Source organism: Bos mutus, unplaced genomic scaffold, assembly GCF_027580195.1.
Source record: "Bos mutus isolate GX-2022 unplaced genomic scaffold, NWIPB_WYAK_1.1 CTG200, whole genome shotgun sequence".
NCBI lineage: Eukaryota > Metazoa > Chordata > Mammalia > Artiodactyla > Bovidae > Bos > Bos mutus.
The window spans coordinates 227,483-251,580 of record NW_027219453.1 but is presented as its reverse complement, the minus strand read 5'-3'; the positions used below and the strand labels follow the sequence as shown (position 1 = coordinate 251,580).

The window sequence follows — 24,098 nt, the reverse complement described above, 5'->3', positions numbered from 1 at the left end:
AATTCTTCTTAAAATATTTGTAAACAAATTTTATGTGAAAATAGGTTTTTAGCTCTTTAGAGTATTTATTAATACCTAGCAATAAAAGTTCTGAGTCACTAGTAACTGTTTGAAATGTATATCTGTTTGAAAAAAAGCCTAACTATTGTCCAAAATGGCTTCACCAAAATTTACATTCCCACCTGCAAAGTATGAAGAATCCATTTTCTCCATATGTTTCTAGCATTTGTTATTTTCTGATTTTGTTTTTTATTTTATTTTCATTTATAACCTTTTTAATGCATGGAGTGATATCTCATAGTGGTTTTGATTTGCATTTCCCTAATGATGGAGAAGTCACTGGCAACCCACTCCAGTACTCTTGCCTGCAAAATCCCATGAACGGAGGAGCCTAGTAGGCTGCAGTCCATGGGGTCGCTAAGAGTCGGACACGACTGAGCGACTTCCCTTTCACTTTCCACTTTCATGCGTTGGAGAAGGAAATGGCAACCCACTCCAGTGTTCTTGCCTTGAGAATCCCAGGGACAGAGGAGCCTGATGGGCTGCCGTCTATGGGGTCACACAGAGTTGGACATGACTGAAGCGACTTAGCAGCAGCAGCAGCAATAACTAATGAAGCTGAACATCTCTTTTGTGCTTATTCACTATTTGTCTATCTCACTTTGCAGAAATGTATGTTCAAATCATTTGCCTATTTTTAATTGATTTGTCTTTTTGTTGTTGAGTTATAAGAGCTCTTCATATATTTTGGATATTAAATTCTTTTTTATTAATTTATTTTAATTGGAGGCTAATTACTTTACAATATTGTAGTGTTTTTTTTTAATTTTATTTATTTATTTTTTATTTTACTTTACAATATTGTATTGGTTTTGCCATACATTAAAATGAATCCACCATGGGTGTACATGTGTTCCCCATCCTGAACACTCCCCCACCTCCCTCCCCATCCCATCCCTCTTGGTCATCCCAGTGCACCATCCCCAAGCACCCTGTATCATGCATCAAACCTGGACTGGCGATTCATTTCACATATGATAATTTACATGTTTCAATGCCGTTCTCCCATATCATCCAACCCTCGCCCCCTCCCACAGAGTCCAAAAGACTGTTCTATATTATCTGTGTCTCTTTTGCTATCTTGCATACAGGTTATCATTACCATCTTTCTAAATTCCATATATATGCATTAGTATACTGTATTGGTGTTTTTCTTTCTGGCTTACTTCACTCTGTATAATAGGCTCCAGTTTCATCCACCTCATTAGAACTGATTCAAATATATTCTTTTAATGGCGGAGTAATACTCCATTGTGTATATGTACCACAGCTTTCTTATCCATTCATCTGCTGATGGACATCTAGGTTGCTTCCATGTCCTGGCTATTATAAACAGTGCTGCGATGAACATTGGGGTACACATGTCTCTTTCAATTCTGGTTTCCTCGGTGTGTATGCCCAGCAGTGGGATTGCTGGGTCATATGGCAGTTCTACTTCCAGATTGGAAAAGAAGAAGTAAAACTCTCACTGTCTGCAGATGACATGATCCTCACATAGAAAACCCTAAAGACTCCACCAGAAAATTACTAGAGCTAATCAATAAATATAGTAAAGTGGCAGGATATAAAATCAACACACAGAAATCCCTTGCATTCCTATACACTAACAATGCAAAAACAGAAAGGGAAATTAAGGAAACAATTCCATTCACCATTGCAATGAAAAGAATAAAATACTTAGGAATATATCTATCTAAAGAAACAAAAGACCTATATGTAGAAAACTATAAAACACTGGTGAAAGAAGTGAAAGAGGAAACAAATGGATGGAGAAATATACCGTGTTCATCGATCAGAAGAATCAATATAGTGAAAATGAGTATACTATCAAAAGCAATCTATAGATTTAATGCAATCCCTATCAAGCTACCAACAGTATTTTTCAGAGAACTAGAACAAATAATTTCACAATTTATATGGAAATACTAAAAACCTCAAATAGCCAAAGCAATCTTGAGAAAGAAGAATGGAACTGGAAGAATCAACCTGCCTTCATCAAGACGCTATGGTACTGGCACAAAGACAGAAATATAGATCAATGGAACAAAATAGAAATCCCAGAGATAAATCCATGCACCTGTGGACACCTTATCTTTGACAAAGGAGGCAAGAATATACAATGGAGAAAGGACAATCTCTTTAACAAGTGGTGCTGGGAAAACTGGTCAACCACTTGTAAAAGAAGGAAACTAGAACACTTTCTAACACCATACACAAAAATAAACTCAAAATGGATTAAAGATCTAAATGTAAGACCAGAAACTATAAAACTCCTAGAGGAAGACATAGGCAAACACTCTCCAGCATAAACCACAGTAGGATCCTCTATGACCCACCTCCCAGAATATTGGAAATAAAAGCAAAAATAAACAAATGGGACCTAATTAAACTTAAAAGCTTCTGCACAACAAAGGAAACTATAAGCAAAGTGAAAAGACAGCCTTGAGAATGGGAGAAAATAATAGCAAATGAAGCAACTGACAAAGAATTAATCTCAAAAATATATAAGCAACTCCTGCAGCTCAATTCCAGAAATATAAACGACCCAATCAAAAAGTGGGCCAAAGAACTAAACAGACATTTCCCCAAAGAAGAAATACAGATGACTAACAAACACATGAAAAGATGCTCAACATCACTCATTATCAGAGAAATGCAAATCAAAACCATTATGAGGTACCATTTCATGCCAGTCAGAATGGCTGCGATCCAAAAGTCTACAAGCAAGAAATGCTGGAGAGGGTGTGGAGAAAAGGGAACCCTCTTACACTGTAGTGGTTTTTGCTATCCATTGACATGAATCAACCATGGTACTTATCAGGTATATGATTTGTAAAACTTCTCTCCCATTCTGTGGTTTGTCTTTTTCACTTTCTTGACACTGACTAAATACTAAAAATATATTTTTTATAAAGTCCAATTTATCTATTTTTCCCCCCTTTGGTCCCTTGTGCTTTTGGTGTGTCATAAAATCACCATGTAACACAAGCACACAATGACTTACACTTAAGGTTTTTTCTAAAGATGTTGTAGATTCGTCTTACATTTAGATGTTTGATTCATTTTGAATTAAGTTTGAGAGAGGAGCCCAATTTCAGTCTTTTGCATATGGATATCCAATTATCCCTGCTTCTTCCAAATCCCTAGAGCAATCCCCTTGGGTTTTCATACCTGAGAGTCACAGAGAGTTAATAAATAACTGCACTTACCAAGGCTGTTGACATGAGGAGGCTGGAATCCCCAAGCTAAGATGAACACACTCACTGAGGACAGATAAGACTTAAAACTGAGAAGAGATCAAACTTCAGATGTCATACTCAGATCCCACCATCCTCTAAATCATACTTGCACACATGCATGAAATCACAACTTTCACATCTCAAAAAAAATTACATTCTGGAACATAATACCTGCACAAACCTCCACACACCCTCCAACAGAACCTCACACTCATTTATGACATGCATTACAGAGTTCAACTTCAGTGCGCTTCACTTGTGAATGCATGCTAATCACACAGGTATGTTTTTGAATTGAAAATATTATGTTCTGAGAAAGAACTCCAAGTTCAGTGATTGAATTTTATATCTTAGAAGAAGACCTCAAACACATAGCCATCATAGTGACCCAGAAACAAGGCTGAGCGGGAAAAGTTGGAGACAATTCCCTCATTCCACCCAGAGTGGTGCTCTGGCACAATGTCTCTTTTCTATGACTTTACCTGGAAAGCAATCTTGATTATACCTAATCTCTCTGGTCATCCTATCTATAGATGATCACAGAGTAGCAGGTGCCTTAAAATAACTATTTGAAATCTTCCTCTATGGGCAAGACTGGACTGGGTAAAGAAAGGAAGAGAAGAGACTCTAGCTCCCTTGTGTGGTACCCAAGCTTCTTTCCTTTAGTGGCTGCGGCCATCTGTGAAAAACTCAAATTAGATAAGAGGGGCTTTTCACATTTATGTGACTGTTTGGAGTGCAGGTAATAAATAATGGTATAGCAATGCAGATAATGACACTGGAGTGCCTTGAAAGAAAAAGATAGAAAGTAAAGTATCGGCTATATAAATGGACAGTTAAGTGAGGGAAAAACACCATACTTTGAATCAGGAGACCCAAGACTTAATTTCACTTCTAAAGTAAGATATGTTATGATCTGAATTACATCAGTTCATTTCTCTGAACTTGGATTTCATTTTGCTAAGACAGAGATACAATTATTATATTCTGTATCACTCCTATATGTGGCTATGGGACCAAGAGCTTGTAAAAAATGGGGAACACATTGTTTTTGGTGTACAAACTTAATAAGACTATATGTATTATCCTTCAATTAAAAATAAATAAATTTTTAAAAGACTATACGCTTTACTCTTTACCACCCATTTAAAAAGTCAGCCAGGTGTTTCCATTTCTAATTTATAAATATAAAAATTGAGTCTCAAAAAGGTTGTGGTACTTTTTAATGCTAAATAGTGAATAGGCAGAAAAGCTAAGATGAGGATTCCAGAATTGTTGCTTTTATAAATTGAGACTTCCCAGAGCAGTGTTCTTGCCTGGAGAACCCCAGGGACGGTGGAGCCTGGTGGGCTGCTGTCTCTGGGGTCGCACAGAGTCAGACACGACTGAAGCGACTTAGCAGCAGCAGCAGCAGCAGCAGAGAAGGGAAGGGATTTTCTTAAGATTAAGTAACACTCTTGTGACAAACTCAGAACTAAAGCTCAGGATTCCTGGCCTTTTACAAAGGATGTTTTTAGGTGTACAATGTTACTGAGGGAAGATGTATATAATACTATCACTCTATAATAGTCATGTATTCACTCAGGATGTCTACCGTGGGTGAATTCTAGGACACTCTACTCCCTCCCTCAATCTGCTTCTATCAGCACTTGGCATTCTGATCTGGCTGTTACATGCAACCATTAACTGGTGGGACTATAAGATTTCAGGCTGCCTTTGCATAGTTTGAAGTGCTGTCTCCCTAGATAGCATGCCGACTACACCTCTTGCTTTCTTCCTCTGAACTCACATATGTACTCAAAATAATGTAGATATGCAGTTATTGAGTATTTGTGTATATTCAGGCTGCCTAATAAATGGCAATCCACTCCAGCACTCTTGCCTGGAAAATACCATGGATGGAGGAGCCTGATAGGCTACAGTCCAGCGGGTCGCAAAGAGTCGGACACGACTGAGCGACTTCACTTTCACTTTCATTTTCAATCTCTTTATAGGCACTTCAGGTGAGACATAAAAATAAGTCATTTGGTGTGTATTTGGGCAGTTATCTTATAAAAACAGAGTAAGTAAGCAAAATATTGTAGCATTAAGACAAGAAGTCAATACTATGTTGCTAAGAAGTTACTAGGATTAAGTCTTTTGGTGAATATTGATCAAACTTTCTAGGTACAGACACACAGTCATGTTGTCTGGAGGTTGCAATTGCATGAAGATGCAGTCTTAGCTCAATAGGATTTTGGAAAGTGATGAATGAACAGAAATAGACAACTAAGGACTAAGTTAGAGAGGAAAAGCTTTTGGAAGGCAAAGAGACTTGCCCAGAGTTTAAAAATTAGAGAGAAAGAAAAAGAAAAAGTCTCCTTGGGCAAAGGAAATACTGATATTGTAAACTTTAAAAAAGAGAAGAGAGAGAGAGAATAAATATTCCTAGATGTATCGGGACAAAAAAAAACAACTGAATGATGAGCAGAATGTGGTAGGAGATAAGTCTAGAGGGGTTAGACAGAGCAAATGCTTAAATCTTTATCATGGTTCTTGGGATTTAGAACTCAAAGCATGATTGATGAGTATAGGAATTTGCAGATGAAAAATTGATTTATGTTATAGAAACTTTTAAGATTCTTAAGCAAGTTATAACAATAAATATTTTTCTCAGCTTCAAAAAGATGACTTCACAGAAAAATCATTTTATGTGAATGAACCAGATCTCTCATGCTGCAGGACAGGTGTACCTTCAGCCCTTGGACAAAGCCCTTTATTTGCCAAGCAGAATGCCAGCATTCAACATTAGCGATGACCATCTCCCAGCCACTCTCTTCCTGACAGGGATCCCGGGGCTGGAGTGGGCTCACGTCTGGATTGCCATCCCCTTTTGTGCCATGTATATAGTAGCACTGGCTGGGAATGCCACCCTCATCCTGATCATAGTGACAGACAGTGCCCTTCATGTGCCCATGTACCTCTTCCTTTGCCTCCTCTCACCCACTGACCTGGCTCTCAGCTCCACCACTGTGCCCAAAACGTTGGCTATTTTGTGGTTCCAAGCAGGTGAGATTTCCTTTGATGGGTGCCTGGCCCAGATGTTTTGTGTCCATTCTATTTATGCTCTAGAGTCCTCGGTTCTTCTTGCCATGGCCTTTGATCGATACGTGGCAATCTGCAACCCACTGAGATACACAACCATCCTCAACCACACTGTCATAGGCAGAATCGGCCTTGTGGGTATATTCAGGAGTATAGCTGTTGTCTCCCCCTTCATCTTCCTGTTGAGACGACTGCCCTACTGTCAGCACCATGTCATGGCACACACATACTGTGAGCACATGGGCATTGCTCGACTGGCCTGTGCCAACATCACTGTCAATATAGTCTATGGGCTAACTGTGGCCCTTCTGGCTGTGGGTCTGGATTCCATCCTCATTGCCGTTTCCTATGGCTTTATTCTCCATGCTGTCTTTCGTCTTCCATCTCAAGATGCCAGGCGCAAGGCTCTGAGTACCTGTGGCTCCCACCTTGGTGTCATCCTGGTCTTCTACATCCCTGCCTTCTTCTCCTTTCTCACCCACCGTTTTGGCCAACACCGAGTCCCCAGGCACGTGCACATCTTTCTGGCTAATCTCTATGTTCTGGTGCCTCCTGTGCTCAACCCAATCATCTATGGGGCTAGGACCAAGGAAATTCGGAGTCGACTTCCAAGACTGCCTCACTTGTGGAAGGTCTCAGTATGAGTTCTTGCAGCAGTTGGGAATGAAAATGAAAGGTAAATGGGAAGGATAATTATCCAGCTACATTTACATAGATAAAGCCTATGATGTGAGAGAAATGGTGATATGGAAGGAAGCGCTTTATGAAGAATGATCAGATAAATGGGACTTGTTAAGGATTACACTGAATATGCTCTTTGAGCAATTCTGAATTGCTCAGAACAAGGTAATAAGGTAGTTTCTGTATCATCTCAGAAGGGACAGTAGCTTTCCAAAATGCTAGTCAGTTCTGTTCTGGAGTGGACACTGCATCTCACAGTGGGTTTTTCTATTGGAATGTTAAGTGACAAAAAAAGAAAACCAAAGATGAAACATCTGGAGTGAACTTGAATCTGAACTTCAAAACTTTGGATAGTAGTTAAGAGCACAAGATCTGAAATCAGAGGGCCTGAGTTTGAATGCTTTCTCCTTTATTGTTGGTTTTCTACTTTGAGCATGTTACTAAACATTTCTATGTCTATTTTGGTGAACTGTAAAATTGGGACAATGATTAATTATATCTAACACTTGAATTACAGTGAGGATTAAGTAAATTACTGAATGTATGTACAACATGTAGAACAATGCCTGAAAATGCTCAATAAACAAATAAATGATTAAAAGCTTCTCTAAAAAGCTTCTGCACAGCAAACAAAACAAAAGACAGCCTACAAAATGAGAAGATATCTGCAAATCATATATCCAATAAGGGGTTAATATTGAAAGTATATAAATAACTCATACAACTCAACAGCAGAAAAACAAACAAATATATTAAAAGTGGACAGAGGTTCTGAATGGGCATTTTTCCAAAGAAGAGACTCAGATGGCCTTCAAGCATACAAAAAGAGTTCAGTGTCACTTAATTACTAGGGAAATAAAAGTTATAAACACAATGAGATATCAATCACACTTGTTAGGATGATTAATATAAAAAATGACAAGACATTATTACATATAAAATAGATAACTAATAAGGACCTGCTATGTACCACAGGGAACTCTTGTTCAATACTCTGCAATGCTCTATATGGGAAAATAATCTTAAAAAGAGTTGATATATGTATTGTGTATGCATATGTATAACAGATTCACTTTTCTGTACACATGAAACTAACACAGCATTGTATATCAATTATAGATAATTTTTTTTTTATTTTTTAACTTTACAATATTGTATTGGTTTTGCCATATATCAAAATGAATCCACCACAGGTATACATGTGTTCCCCATCCTGAACCCTCCTCCCTCTTCCCTCCCCATACCATCCCTCTGGGTCCTCCCAGTACACCAGCCCCAGGCATCCAGTATGGTGCATCGAACCTGGACTGGCGACTTGTTTCATATATGATATTATACATGTTTTTTTAAAAAAAGACACAGTCTGTTTTCCCAAGGCTCATAGAAAATCAAAAGAGATCAAATAAAATGATGATAATATTTATCCTTAAAATTATTTTTACCTTTATAAAAAGCTTCAGGATGAATCAAGTAACAAGTAAAAAGTTGTTCTAAAAACTAAAACAGACAAGATAAACATGGTGAGGATACAGGGAAAGGGGGAACCCTGGGGCATTGTTTCTAGGAATGTGTATTGATGCAGTCACAATGGAAAACAGTATGGAAATTCTTCAAAGACATAATAAGACCATATGATCCAGCTTTTCAAATATGGGTATTTATCAAAGAATACAAAAACACTAATTTGAAAAGATATGTGTGTGCTAGTCAGTTGTGTCTGACTCTTTGCGATCCCATAGGCTATACCCGACCAGGCTCTTCTGTCCACAGAATTCTCCAAGCAAGAATACTGGAGTGGTTTGCCATTCCCTTCTCCAGGGAATCTTCCTGACCCAGGGATCGAACCTGGGTGTCCCGCATTACAGGCAGATTCTTTCCCGTTTGAGTGACCAAAAGATACATAGACCACTAAGTGCACTGCAGTATTATTTACAACAGCTGAGATATAGAAACTAACTTCTGATAAATGGATGAATGGATAAGGAAGATGCAGTGTGTATGTCGACTGGAATACTACTAAGTCATAAAAAAACATAATATCTTTCCATTTGTGACAACATGGATGGACCTTGAGGGTATCATGCTAAGTGAAATAAACCAAACGGAGAAAGATAAATACCATATGATTTCACTCACATGTGAAATACACAAATAAATAAACAACCAGAGAAGCAAACCAATACAAACTAAAACAAACACATATATAGAGAGAAAAGAATAGTGATTACCAAAGAGGAAAGTGACTGGAAAAGGTTGGCTGACAGATGGAAACTAAAGTTTGATGCTGAGCAAGCTGCAGTGTACACAGAAGTTGAAATATAATGTTGTACACATGAAACTTATATAGGCTATAAATCAATAATATCTGTTTTTTTAATTAATAATATTTTAAGCATTTTAGGGCTTCCCTGGTGGCTCAGATGGTAAAGAATCCACCTGCAATGAAGGAGACCTGGGTTTGATCCCTGGGTTAGGAAGATTCCCTGAATAAAGGAAAAGCTACCCACTCCAGTATTCTGGTCTGGAGAATTCCATGGACTGTATAGTCCATGGGGTTGCAAAGAGTCAGACATGACTGAGCAACTTGGCTAAACATTTGAGCCTAATGTTAAAGGAAACAAAAATTCCAACACGCATAAAAATTACTATTACATGAATAAAAGAGTAATTATCATGAAAGACTCGTGTAAAAATATATGTGGGAAAATGAAGCAGAGTCAAGGAAACAAAGCAGTATATTAAATTCCTGACAGTTAAGAAAAGCTTGTTTATTTACTTTGAAATAAATAATGGTGAGTTAACAATTTCTAGGGCATAAAGAGTCCATACGGTCCACTTTAAATGGTCATATGGGAGTTTTAAATGTCAATATTCACAATATACTGAAAATTATGTCTATTTCTACCTTTTAAACTTTGAATGATAATTTTTAGTTGTCAAAGTTCTGAAGGGGGCATATAGTGTTTTGAATATTCTTTTAGACACTCCAATGAAGACCACAGTTTAAAGTTATTCAAGAGAGGTCTATTAGAAGGAAAGTTACAGTATTCTGAAGTTAGGAGGAGAGAATAACTAGTCTTGGAAGGGGTTGATGGAAGCGATGCTTGTGCAGGACATGACAGATGGTTGATGTCAAGGGATCTTAGGTAATCTACCTGCAGCACTGATGTCATTCCCTATCAGGACTGGCTTCATGGGCATATGACCTGGGCAGTTACATAACATCCATGCTCAGAATGGCCTCTGGCTTTCCTGACCACTCTGCTGTCATCATCATGAAATTCATGATAATTTTACCTTTGAACTTGTGTTTGTAAGTGAAATCTGATAGCACAATGATGTGTGCACAGGCCCACTACCATTACCTGCTGTCCCTTTCTCATGATTATCTCACCACGCCTCATAAGCACAGAATTCTGGTGTACCCACAAGAGAGGGAGTTCAAGGAGACACACAGGAATAAAGCAAAGAGAAGAGAATGAGAGGATGGGGGAGAGGGAAGCAAAAAATTAGAAGGGAGGATAAAATATAATCCATCATACACTAGATGCTTAATTTCCACTTTCTTTGAAAAGTCATGAAGGAAAATTTCCCTTTCTTACCTCAGTTACTTTATCTACCTTCCTTTTCTTTCTGTCTCTCAAAAGGTGCACCAAATCCCTAGAGGAGTCCTCTTTGATTTCACACCTGAGCATCACGGGGAGAATCAATAAATAACCTTACTTACAAGTCCCTGGGCCAGAGGAGGTGGGAACACAGAGATGAGCTGAGGACATATACTGAGCCCAGACACATCAGATAAAAGGTCACACATCTCAGCCCAGATTGCACATTCAGAGCCCTTTGCTTCCTTACTGCTCCCACTTGCACCTGCACAGAAACAGCTTTTACACACTTAAGTAACATTTTGTATTCACATACACACCTGCACAACCTTGCGTTCTATCCATACAGCCTCACACTCACATAGTACACACGCTCATAGGATTCAAACTCAGTGTGGTCTACCTGCAAATGCACACCTGCCACACAGTTCTTGAAATCAGATTGCCTGGTGTCTGTGCTCAGTGGAAAGACACAGAGCATAATTATTGAGGTCTTATGAGAGAAAGGAACCTCAAAGAACCAGATCCTGGACAATCTGGGAAGGATGCTCGCACTGTGGGCTAGAATGAAGCTCCAGTCCAATATCCTTATCCCATTGTTTCCCAAGGAGGAAAAATCCAGCTGAATTCTTATCTCAATCTTTTTCATCCTCAGACCCACAGATGGACACAGAGTAATGGCTGTCTTACTGTAACCACTTGATATCTTCCTTAGGGGGCCATGAAAAAGCTGGGAAGAAAGGAGGCAGGAAGACGGTAGTGATTCCAGCCCTCTGCCCTCTACCATCCAAGCTTCTCTCCCCTGGTGTCTCAGTCCTGTGTACGGAGCCCAAAAGCATCTGGTGTCTTCAGTGGAAGCCTCTACACAAATAGGGTGGGCTTCCTAATTCTCTTTGCCACTTTGGAATTCAGATAAGTAATAAAGTGATTGCAGCGTTTTGAATTATTGACATAATGCCTTGATCAAAAGACATAGGAATTCAGATATTGCTCATATTAATGGACATTTGGGTGAAGTAAAAGCTTGCAACTCTGAATCAGAACACATAAAGTCTAATTTTAGTTTTGCAATTAACATGCTTTGAAATCTGGACTACATATATTCACCTCTCTGGACTTGGTCTTCCCAGTGATTAGGGGTTCAAATGATAAGTATAGTCTATTATCTTTGTAGTATACAGAAAGTGTTAAAGAAACAAAGAAAGGAAGGAAGAGAAGATTATTTGGGATGTCCAAATTTGTAATCACATAAATACTATTTTAAGCTCTACCATAAAATCTTGTGAAGCTGGTAGATCAAGTGATGCCATTTCCAATTTAGAGACAAAAAACTAAAGGCAAAAAGTGTTGCAGCGATTGTTCCAATGCAGCAACATGAGCAGATAGAAAAGAGAGAGTCATTGTTCTTTCCAAATGAAGACTGGCTAGGAAAGAGAGAGATTTGTTTCCACTCACATATCAACTTTGTTACAGAAGCAGGGTTAAAATTCAAGCTTTTCCAAATTCTACACAGACTTAAGGACACAATACAAATAACAGGGTCTGAACTGTGCAGATTCACTTATGAGTGGATTGTTCAATAATAAATACTGCAGTACTACTTACTGATCAGTGGTTGGTTGAATTCGTGAATGCTAAATAGTAGATATGATGAGCCACTTTATGAGAAACCTCTTATATGGAGGGCAGGTAATAAATTATATAAGAATCTTCAGCTGCCCAGATGATTGGCATCCATAACACCCTCATTGTTCAAGGGTCAACAGTATGCTATCAAGGAAGAGTGTCTGTAAATACTCGCTAGCCTTCAACAGCCAGAAACAGATTCTCTTTCAGGATATCTTCACTGTTAGCAACCTTGGGGCCACAGATTTTATCCCTTAGTCAGCCTCTGTGAGCACTTGGTATTCTGATCTAGCCAGGATATCCAGACATTACACTGGTGGGCATGCTGGCTTTGCCATAGTGGGGAGGGCTGTTTTGCCAACTAGCATGTTGATGTATATTTTGCTTTATTCTATTATACTTCTTGAATATTCAACTTGCTGTACATATTCAATCATGAGATATATAAGCATATTCATAATTTCCTATATTTTTTCTAGGCATTTCAAGTGAGATATACAAAGAGATTCTTTGGGTATATATCTGGGAAGGTGCATTACAAGCACACACACACAAAAACTGAACACATTATTATATCATTAAGTCTAAAAAGCAATGCAATGTTATTAAGTTGTCAAAATTGAGGCTTAATGAACAGTGACCAAAATGACTAGATATACTATTACAGCCAGTGTAGAAGATACCATAGCGAAGACATACTCTCACTCAATGGAATTTTGTAAGCAGAAGAATGGAAAAAAGAATGAGACAAGTATGGACATAAAAAATAAAAGGGTGTCAGGAAGACAGGGAAACTTTCACTGAAATTTAAAAAACATAGAAAAAAAGGAAAATAAAGAAGTCTCTGTAGGCGTGGGAAAAGAACACAGGAGATGACCCCTGAAGCATCAGGTTGAACAGATGCTTAAATACTTAGCTTGCTGCTTGGGATATGGAATTCAAAATATGATTGATGAGTATAGAAATCAGCAGAAGGCAAAGCATAAAATATGTGGAGGAGTATTTTAAGATCCTTAAGCAAGTTAATAACAAATATTTTTCTCAGCCTAAGAAAGACTACTTCACAGAAAGGTCATCATTTTATGTGAAGGAACCAGATCTCTCATGCTACAGGACAGGTGTTCCATCACCCCTTTTATTTGCCAAGCAGAATGCCAGCTTCCAACATCAGTGATGACCGTCTCCCAGCCACTCTCTTCCTGACGGGCATCCCAGGGCTGGAGTGGGCTCACGTCTGGATTGCCATCCCCTTTTGTGCCATGTATATGGTAGCACTGGCTGGGAATGCCACCCTCATCCTGGTCATAGTGACAGACAGTGCCCTTCATGCGCCCATGTACCTCTTCCTTTGCCTCCTCTCACTCACTGACCTGGCTCTCAGCTCCACCACTGTGCCAAAAATGCTGGCCATTTTGTGGTTCCAAGCAGGTGAGATTTCCTTTGATGGGTGCCTGGCCCAGATGTTTTGTGTCCATTCTATTTATGCTCTAGAGTCCTCGGTTCTTCTTGCCATGGCCTTTGATCGATACGTGGCAATCTGCAACCCACTGAGATACACAACCATCCTCAACCACACTGTCATAGGCAGAATCGGCCTTGTTGGGATACTTCGTAGTGTGGCCATTGTCTCCCCCTTCATCTTCCTGTTGAGACGACTGCCCTACTGTCAGCACCATGTCATGGCACACACATACTGTGAGCACATGGGCATTGCTCGACTGGCCTGTGCCAACATCACTGTCAATATAGTCTATGGGCTAACCGTGGCCCTTCTGGCCATGGGTCTGGATTCTATTCTTATTTCTGTCTCCTATGGCTTCATCCTCCATGCTGTCTTTCACCTTCCATCCCGTGATGCCCAGTACAAGGCTCTGAGTACCTGTGGCTCCCACCTTGGGGTCATCCTGGTCTTCTACATCCCCGCTTTCTTCTCCTTCCTCACCCACCGTTTTGGCCAACACCGAGTCCCCAGGCATGTGCACATCTTTCTGGCTAATCTCTATGTTCTGGTGCCTCCTGTGCTCAACCCAATCATCTATGGGGCTAGGACCAAGGAGATTCGGAGTCGACTTCCAAGACTGCTTCACTTGGGGAAAATTTCAAAATGAATTCTGAGCAGAGATCAGAAATGAGGGGGGAAAAAAGTATGTATGGCTATCTGAATGCATTTTCCTGGATGGAGACCTCTGATATAAGTGGAATGTGTTTCCATGGGAGGAAGCCCTGGAAGGCTAAAGAAAGGTGGAATGAACTGAAGTTGTTGATAATCACATTGACGATACCTTACTTCTGAGGCTCCTTGAGCAATTATGAATAACCCAGAAAGGTAATAATATTTTTACTTTTAGAAGAAGTTTTTAAATAGAAAAAATCATGTGTTGCATAAACCTCATTAGCTATGATACTGCTACTGCACAAAACTCCTAATATTTTTACCTTTGCCTTAAACGCATCTGTGATTTACTAGAAAGCAAAGCAGTTCCTGTTCTTAAAAAGTGTCTAGGTGCCACGGTGGGACTATCTTCTGTGAGTCCTAGTAGAAAAGGACAAGAACATTTAATGTATATCTAATCCAAATCCAAGAAATTTGGGCAGTGATTAAAAACACATGGTCTAAAGTCAGAGTATCTGACTTACATACAATGGAATAATACTCAGCCATAAAAAAGTGTGAAATAAACCAATACAATATTGTAAAGTTAAAAAATAAAAAAATAAAATAAAAGAACTTCAAAAGAAAAAAAAATTTTTAAGTGTGAAATAATGCTATTTGCAGCAACATGGATGGATGTGGAGGTTATCATATTAAGTGAAGTAAGTCACACAGAGAAAGACAGATATTATATAATATCACTTGTATTCAGAACCTTGAAAAATTATACAAGTGAACTTATCTACAAAGAGAAATAGACTCACAGACTTAGAGAATAAATTTATGGCTACCAGAGGGGACAGGTTGGAGGTGGCAATAGACAGGAGTTTGGGATTGACATATATACACTGCTCTATTTAAATAGATAATCAACAGGGACTCACTGTATAACACAGGGAACTCTGCTCAATATTCTGTAGTAACCTAAATGGGAAAAGAATTTGAAAAAGAATGGAAAGAATAAAAATTAAATTCTTTTTTGTTTTAACTTTTATTTTATTTTATTTTTCTAATTTTATTTTATTTTTAAACTTTACATAATTGTATTAGTTTTGCGAAATATCAAAATGAATCCGCCACAGGTATACATGTGTTCCCCATCCCGAACCCTCCTCCCTCCTCCCTCCCCATACCATCCCTCTGGGCCATCCCAGTGCACCAGCCCCAAGCATCCAGCATCGTGCATCGAACCTGGACTGGCAACTCGTTTCCTACATGATATTTTACATGTTTCAATGCCATTCTCCCAAATCTTCCCACCCTCTCCCTCTCCCACAGAGTCCATAAGACTGTTCTATACATCAGTGTCTCTTTTGCTGTCTCGTATACAGAGTTATTGTTACCATCTTTCTAAATTCCATATATATGCATTAGTATACTGTATGTTTTTCCTTCTGGCTTACTTCACTCTGTATAATAGGCTTCAGTTTCATCCACCTCATTAGAACTGATTCAAATGCATTCTTTTTAATGGCTGAGTAATACTCCATTGTGTATATGTACCACTGCTTTCTTATCCATTCATCTGCTGATGGACATCTAGGTTGCTTCCATGTCTTGGCTATTATAAACAGTGCTGCGATGAACATTGGGGTACACGTGTCTCTTTCTCTTCTGGTTTCCTCAGTGTGTATGCCCAGCAGTGGGATTGCTGGATCATAAGGCAGTTCTATTTCCAGTTTTTTAAGGAATCTCCACACTGTTCTCCATAGTGGCTGTACTAGTTTGCATTCCCACCAACAGTGTAAGAGGGTTCCCTTTTCTCCACACCTTCTCCAGCATTTATTATTTGTAGACTTTTGGATCGCAGCCATTCTGACTGGTGTGAAATGGTACCTCATAGTGGTTTTGATTTGCATTTCTCTGATAATGAGTGATGTTGAGCATCTTTTCATGTGTTTGTTAGCCATCTGTATGTCTTCTTTGGAGAAATGTCTATTTAGTTCTTTGGCCCATTTTTTGATTGGGTCGTTTATTTTTCTGGAGTTGAGCTGTAGGAGTTGCTTGTATATTTTTGAGATTAGTTGTTTGTCGGTTGCTTCATTTGCTATTATTTTCTCCCATTCTGAAGGCTGTCTTTTCACCTTGCTAATAGTTTCCTTTGATGTGCAGAAGCTTTTAAGGTTAATTAGGTCCCATTTGTTTATTTTTGCTTTTATTTCCAATATTCTGGGAGGTGGGTCATAGAGGATCCTGCTGTGATGTATGTCAGAGAGTGTTTTGCCTATGTTCTCCTCTAGGAGTTTTATAGTTTCTGGTCTTACGTTTAGATCTTTAATCCATTTTGAGTTTATTTTGGTGTATGGTGTTAGAAAGTGGTCCAGTTTCATTCTTTTACAAGTGGTTGACCAGATTTCCCAGCACCACTTGTTAAAGAGATTGTCTTTAATCCATTGTATATTCTTGCCTCCTTTGTCAAAGATAAGGTGTCCATATGTGTGTGGATTTATCTCTGGGCTTTCTATTTTATTCCATTGATCAATATTTCTGTCTTTGTGCCAGTACCATACTGTCTTGATAACTGTGGCTTTGTAGAAGAGCCTGAAGTCAGGTAGGTTGATTCCTCCAGTTCCATTCTTCTTTCTCAAGATCGCTTTGGCTATTCGAGGTTTTTTGTATTTCCATACAAATTGTGAAATTATTTGTTCTAGCTCTGTGAAGAATACTGTTGGTAGCTTGATAGGGATTGTGTTGAATCTATAAATTGCTTTGGGTAGTATACTCATTTTCACTATATTGATTCTTCCAATCCATGAACATGGTATATTTCTCCATCTATTAGTGTCCTCTTTGATTTCTTTGAACATGAAAAATAATGCATGTGCCAATCACTTTGCCACATACCTGAAATATTGTAAATCAACTGTACTTCGACTAAAAAAAATGTGTGTGCATACACACACAAAAAAATAAATAAATTACATTAGAATATCTAGGTTTTCATCTTCCTTCTCCACTTACTAGTTTTTTGACCTTTGAGCATGCTGCTAAATATCTGTGCCTCAGTTTGGGCAATGACTAAATAGAGAATAATGTTAACATCTAACTGATAGCTCAGTTGGAAAAGAATACACCTGCAATGCAGGAGACCCCAGTTTGACTTCTGGGTCAGGAAGATCTGCTGGAGAAGGGATAGATAGGCTACCCACTTCAGTGTTCTTGGGCTTCCCTTGTGGCTCAGCTGGTAAAGAATCCGCCTGCAATGTGGGAGACCTAGGTTCAATCCCTGGGTTGGGAAGATCCTCTGGAGAAGGGAAAGACTACCCACTCCAGCATTCTGGCTTGGAGAATGCCATGGACTGTATAGTCCATGGGATCACAAAGAGTCGGACACGACTGAGTGACTTTCACTTCACTTCACTTCACTTCAATGTTGCAGTGAGGAATAGAGAAATCAATGAATGTCAAAAAGTTAAGACAGTGTCTAACATGTAAAATGCTCACTAAATAAATATGAGAAAGCTATGCAATCTCTCTAATATTGCTAGCTACATTGAAGCATATTTAGGACTTTTTTATATTACTTCTCAGGCTTATTGTGATAATTATGCTATATAACTATATTAAAATGCTTAGTGCTTGGGATATGAATAGTGATCATTAAACTGCATTTTCTGCAAAATCAGCAGCTCAGTAAAATGGGAACTGGATGCTTTTGACTTTAGTGGAATCCAAGAAATTGAGTGAATTGTATAAGGTATATCCACTCCAGTGGCAGTGATCTGGATATTCATTCCTGTCTACTCTCTTATCCAATGTTGCATAGCCCCTATAATTTTTTTTTTTATATAAAGTCGAGTTGGAAGATATCTGCCTAGATATTATTCTCCACATAGAGCAGATAGAAGTGCACAGCAGGGAGATACACACATCTTAATTCTTTAATCACTACACTTTTATTCTTGGATTATATTCTCTCACTTCTATATCTACATGCTTTTAAATAAGTTCAACATATATCTCTTACTTTTTCCTCAGCTCCCTTGTGTAGCTGACCTACTCCAGCCTTCTGCATTATTCCTTTGAATATCTGTCCTTTGCTCAACCCTTGGTCTTGTTTCTAGTGATCCTTCTGAAGAAGTTACTCCACAGACCACAACTATGATCCATTGATTTTAGCAGTCATAAGATTCCACACTTTGGGCAGAACCTTAAGTCTTTCCATCACCCTGATTAAAGTGATACAAATGAAATTATTTACAAAATAAAAATAGACTCACAGACTTTGAAGACAAAATTATGGCTACTAAAGGAGAAATGTGGCAAGGAGGGATACATTAGTTTAGGATTGATATATACACTCTACTATATATATAAATAGATAATCAACAAGGATCTCATATACAGCACAGGGAACTCTACTCAATACTCTGTAATAACCTATTTGGGAAAAGAATCTGAAAGTAATGGATATATGTATATGTATAACTGAATCACTTGCTGTGCACCTGAAACTAACATAACATTGCAAATCAACTATACTCCAATATCAAATAAAAATTAAATTAATATTAATTTAAAAATAATAAAATAAATTCAAGCCTTTCCAATCTGACCAGATCTTTTTTCCCTTAATCGTCACTCTGAATCCCACACTCTCATCATCTGACTATCCTGTGCACAGAATAAGGATGCTGGAACCAGGAAAATCAGCTTAGAATTTCAACCACAGGTGTGTGGGAAGTCACTTAACCCCTTGGAGTCTGTTTCTCTAGCTTTAAGATGAAAATAACTTTCATATCTTTCAGGAATTTCAAAGGAATAGCTATACTCTCTCAAAAGTGAATGGCTTCTCATTCTGACAGAGTGGTTGCTAGTTTTATTTTTATCCCCCAGCTCCCTGGGTTTTTGAGTACTCCCTCAAGTACTCTACATTGAAAGAAATCCAAGGAGTAACTTCTGAAATTCTCAATATTTTACTCCCAGTGAAAACTAACACTGACATTTAAGTCCTTAACTGTATTATATTAAGCAATACAGTCAATAATTTTAGTTTCATTTCCTAGAAAAACTGAAAAGCCAGTTTATCTTAATTTGTGGTTTTCAATTCTTTTTACATTTCTGTGTGTGAATAGAGGTCTGTGTGTTGGCTGTGTGTCAGATTGAAATTGTGTATGATTTTGTGATACACATCTACAACTGGTAGACATCCAATCAATAGCTGGTACTGAGTACAGATCATTTATCTTTGTGCCTCTAATTCTTGTGTCTGACTGAAAATTTATGCATAGGGCTATCAAGCTTATTTTCTACAGTATTATGATGATAGGACTGTGTGATATCCTCCATGTGTTCTAGTCTGACTTTAGGATTCAACTATACATCTCATGAACTGTATATTTCCTTGTGTTATTCTGGGGATTGGTATATGCTCATGTGAACACTGTGGGAATTGATTCACCCATTCTGCCCAGCACCCTTCCTTCTTCCCTAAACCTTTAATCTCACTCCAACACTGATATTACAGAAAGGAGGAATTGTTTCAGCAAAGACCCTCCATCCAACCCTCTTCTCCAATTGTGGCTTTTTCAGCAGCATTTCACCTCCCCATGTTTTGTCTACAGAAATAATACGAGATGCAAGGACCACGCACTTGTTAATAGCCGGGTACATGGATCTAGCTATGGCCTTTACTCTGGGCTGATGACTTGTGGATGTAGCACAGGACTATTCTCCATAGTTTCCTATCTCTGACCAAAGTTCAGCTTTCACATACAATAAGTAACAGACAGAGGATTCTGCAGCCCTGGCTGCAAACTCTACTCCTTGAAGTTCTTCTAGGAGTTTGGGTGGTGGGGGGTGGGGGTTTCTGTTGTTCTAATAGTATTCTAAGGATAGAATGCAATAGTTCCTAGAAGGAGAAATTAATTTATAGAAACCAGTAGCTGCTACCAGCTGGGAGGTAGCCAAGTCCAGCTCCCAGGAGAACTGCCAACATTATTATTAAGGTCTGTTATTCCATTGAGGTGGATAGCAAAGGAGAAGCCCTAACTGAAAGGCAAGTTAAACAACTTTTCTGACATATCGGAGACAACCTCAAGACAGAGAAACATTGTCAAAGAATAGGTGGCTTTCAGAGTCTGTGAAGAAACCCATGGCTTCCAGGGAGAGCAAACGTCAGGATTCCTTCAGAATCACCGTGGAATTGGAATTGTGGTGATGATGGTAATGTTGGTGGAAAACTGCATTGCCCATTGGACAGGAGTAGATACTAAAAAGAACTCAGGGTTTCCCCCTACTCTGAGGAGATGGTTATGAGAATAGGTGAAGCCCAGACCCAAGGCTATGTAACATGATCCATCGCTCCCCCAAACAACATTCTCTTTGCCCACCTGCTCCGAAACTGACACAAGACACAAGATCCATGCAATCCTTTTTAATGTGGAATAGGCTTGGGATGTGAGGGGAGGCTGTGTAAGTGTGCACGTGATCTGAACAGGAGAAATTCCCAAAATAAGCTACTCCCCCTCCCTCTCTTTCCCTTTCCTTTCCCCCCTCCTCTCCATGGGATGGTGCATTGGCACATCAGCTGGAGGCACCTAGGCCTCCGGTATTCCCAGAAGCCTCTCAATGGCAGCATGAATGTCTCCTCCTGTGGCCATGAGGGCCTGAAGATTGGCATCACGATTAGCAAAGCCCATGGCCTTCAGATGCTCCAGTTCTTGCTGGTAGTGGTCTTCAGCGAGGGGACATGAGGACGATGAGGACTGGGTAGACTGAGGGCAGGCATTAGCCAGAGCATGGAGGAGCTGAAGAACAGCCAAGGTGGGCTGCACAGGGTCTGCTCTGTGACCCTGTCCTCCGCCCCTAGTTTCAGAAATTCCTCTGGCCCCATGTGGTCTACCTGGACACCATAAACATGGTCCCAACCCAGGTACCTCCCTGGACAATATCTGCAGGCCCTTTTCTATCTGGATCAATGCCTGCAGTGCCCGTGGGTTAGTGAGTATGGGAAGGAGTGGCATATGATGTCGCAGAGGGCTGCCTGTTGTCAGCTGGTGTAGCAGAGCTGGATTCTGCTGCAGGACATGTAAGCCTCTGCGCAAGACAGAGGGTGATGGTCTCAGCTGACTTGCTGGAGTGGCTTTCCCGATGGGCTGCTGGCTCTCCTGGGAGGGAAGATCCTGGCCTGAGTATAAGTCTGATAGTCCTGTCCTACAAACTGCATTGGCCTGGTTTGAAATCACAGCCCTTGCTTGAGCAGCTACTCCTGCACTGACTTCCTGTGCCAGTGGCCTGGCAGGTATGGAGACTGTGGGTGCCGTGGTGGTGATGTTAGGACAACTGTGAGGATTGATGCCCCTTCTGCAAGGCTCTGAATCTGGGTTGTGGCCTTTGGAGGCAACCAGAGGGGCCAGAGTGGACAGCATGAGATGCTGGATATCAGAGCAGACCAGATGCATAGCATTGTCCCCACCTGGCACTGCCTTCAAGGCTTCCAGCCCCCGCTTGTCCACCTGCAGGAGTTCCTGTTGCCGGGCCGGGTTCTGCAAGTTTTCCAGAGCCTTGAGAGCTGGCTCAGGTTTCGGTACTGGCCTTGAGGATTCAGGAACATAGCTGGCATTGGCTGGTTTCTCACTCACCGGACCTTGAACCACAGGGTCTTCCAGTGATGGCCCCATGGACTCAGGCACAACCATGAGGAGTTGAGCCAGCTGGCCAAAGAAGTCAGCTAATTCAGGAGAGGTCCGGGCCAGCTGGCCCAGCCTGGCTAGCATCCTAGTACTCTCTGAGGTGGATGGATCCGGACGATGGGTGCAGTGGCCAGCAGGGCTGGGCAGAGTGCTGGGACCGGGCAGAATGCCTTTCCCACGGCTCCTCACCACCAGGTGGACCGTGGTGCCATCAAGGATGCCTCTTTGGCTCAGTATGTCTTGATCCCGGAGGATCTTTCCAGTGAAGATGAGCACCAGTCTGTCAGTATCACAGTGAAAGCGTTTGGAGATCTGCTTCTTAAAGTGGCGGATGCTGCTATTTTCTGCCAGCATAAATTCCTGGCTGTCTTGTGGGGTCTTGACAGACACTCTGATGATGCGTGATGGTGGCTCCCGACCAGACACCAGCTGACTGTCCCCTGCTTCTTCCCTAGCCCGTGACATATTTCCTCGAGAGCAGAATTCAAGGCCCCCCGAGGACCTTAAGAAATCTAGATGTAGCACTGAGCACACCTGAGCACAGAGACCAGTAGGTGTCCCGTGATGTCTTCTCACCCAAGTCCTGTGGACACCACCTCCAAGTGTAGTCCCGGAGCCACCCAGCTCCCATGGGGTGGCAGCTGCCCTCTCCCGAGCAGGCTCAGGGGAGATGATGTCAGTGATGAGGTCACAGTTGAGAAGTAGACCTGAATGGGGGAAGGGCAGTAGTCTCTACCACCTGTCTAAAGTTGGCTTTCTATCAGATTTAATTTAAAAAACAGTAAAAATAATTTAAATGCTCCTGTTTAAAAACAGGACTTCCGAGGTGGCACAAGTGGTAAAGAACCTGCCTGCCAATGCAGGACACATAAGAGATGGGCATTCTATCCCTGGGTTGGGAAGATCCCCTGGAGGAGGAAATGGCAACCCACTCCAGTATTCTTGCCTGGAAAAATCCCATGCACCGAAGAGCCTGGAGGGCTACAGTCCATAGCCATAGGACTACAATCCATAGGAAAGACTGAAACACGACTGAAGCGACAGCATGCAGCACGTCTAAAAACATGTTTGGTGCCAATCTATCTCACTATTGAAAATCATACCACCTGGAGTTTGATAGATGAATATAGCTCAGCCAAAATGATACTAATCTAATAACTAGCTTCAGTTAAGTTCAGTCACTCAGTCGTGTCCGACTCTTTGTGACCCCATGAATTGCAGCATGCCAGGCCTCCCTGTCCATCACCAACTCCTGGAGTTCACTCAGACTTAAGTCCATCGAATCAGTGAAGTCATCCAGCCATCTCATCCTCTGTCATCCCCTTCTCCTCCTGCCCTCAATCCCTCCCAGCATCAGAGTCTTTTCCAATGAGTCAACTCTTCACATGAGGTGGCCAAAGTACTGGAGTTTCAGCTTTAGCATCATTCCTTCCAAAGAAATCCCAGGGCTGATCTTCAGAATGGACTGGTTGGATCTCCTTGCAGTCCAAGGGACTGTCAAGAGTCTTCTCCAACACCACAGTTCAAAAGCATCAATTCTTTGGTGCTCGGCCTTCTTCACAGTCCAACTCTCACATCCATACATGACCACAGGAAAAACCATAGCCTTGACTAGATGGACCTTTTTTGGCAAAGTAATGTCTCTGCTTTTGAATATGCTATCTAGGTTGGTCATAACTTTTCTTCCAAGAAGTAAGCGTCTTTTAATTTCATGGCTGCAGTCTGCATCTGCAGTGATTTTGGAGCCCAGAAAAGTCAAGTCTGACACTGTTTCCACTGTTTCCCCGTCGATTTCCCATGAAGTGATGGGACCGGATGCCATGATCTTCATTTTCTGAATGTTGAGCTTTAAGCCAACTTTTTCACTCTCCACTTTCACTTTCATCAAGAGGCTTTTTAGTTCCTCTTCACTTTCTGCCGTAAGGGTGGTGTCATCTGCATATCTGAGGTTATTGATATTTCTCCCGGCAATCTTGATTTCAGCTTGTGCTTCTTCCAGCCCAGCGTTTTTCATGAT

General features: G+C 40.4%; 3 protein-coding genes across 3 annotated transcripts; 2 read left to right on the top strand and 1 right to left on the bottom strand.

The window, feature by feature from the left end:
* The first annotated feature begins 6,058 nt into the window (after nucleotides 1–6,058).
* LOC102271662 (olfactory receptor 52D1) lies at nucleotides 6,059–7,027 on the top strand. Its single transcript, XM_005906874.2, has one exon. It carries the CDS (start codon nucleotides 6,071–6,073, stop codon nucleotides 7,025–7,027), a length of 957 nt encoding a protein of 318 aa, XP_005906936.2. The 5' UTR covers nucleotides 6,059–6,070.
* Nucleotides 7,028–13,446: 6,419 nt separating this feature from the next.
* Nucleotides 13,447–14,403, top strand: OR52D1 (olfactory receptor family 52 subfamily D member 1). The gene has a single exon (XM_005906875.2). The coding sequence runs from the start codon at nucleotides 13,447–13,449 to the stop codon at nucleotides 14,401–14,403; it is 957 nt and encodes a 318-aa protein (XP_005906937.2).
* A 6,583-nt stretch (nucleotides 14,404–20,986) lies between these two features.
* LOC102274418 (ubiquilin-1) lies at nucleotides 20,987–22,546 on the bottom strand. Its single transcript, XM_005906882.3, has one exon. The coding sequence runs from the start codon at nucleotides 22,544–22,546 to the stop codon at nucleotides 20,987–20,989; it is 1,560 nt and encodes a 519-aa protein (XP_005906944.2).
* Between the last annotated feature and the right edge of the window lie 1,552 nt (nucleotides 22,547–24,098).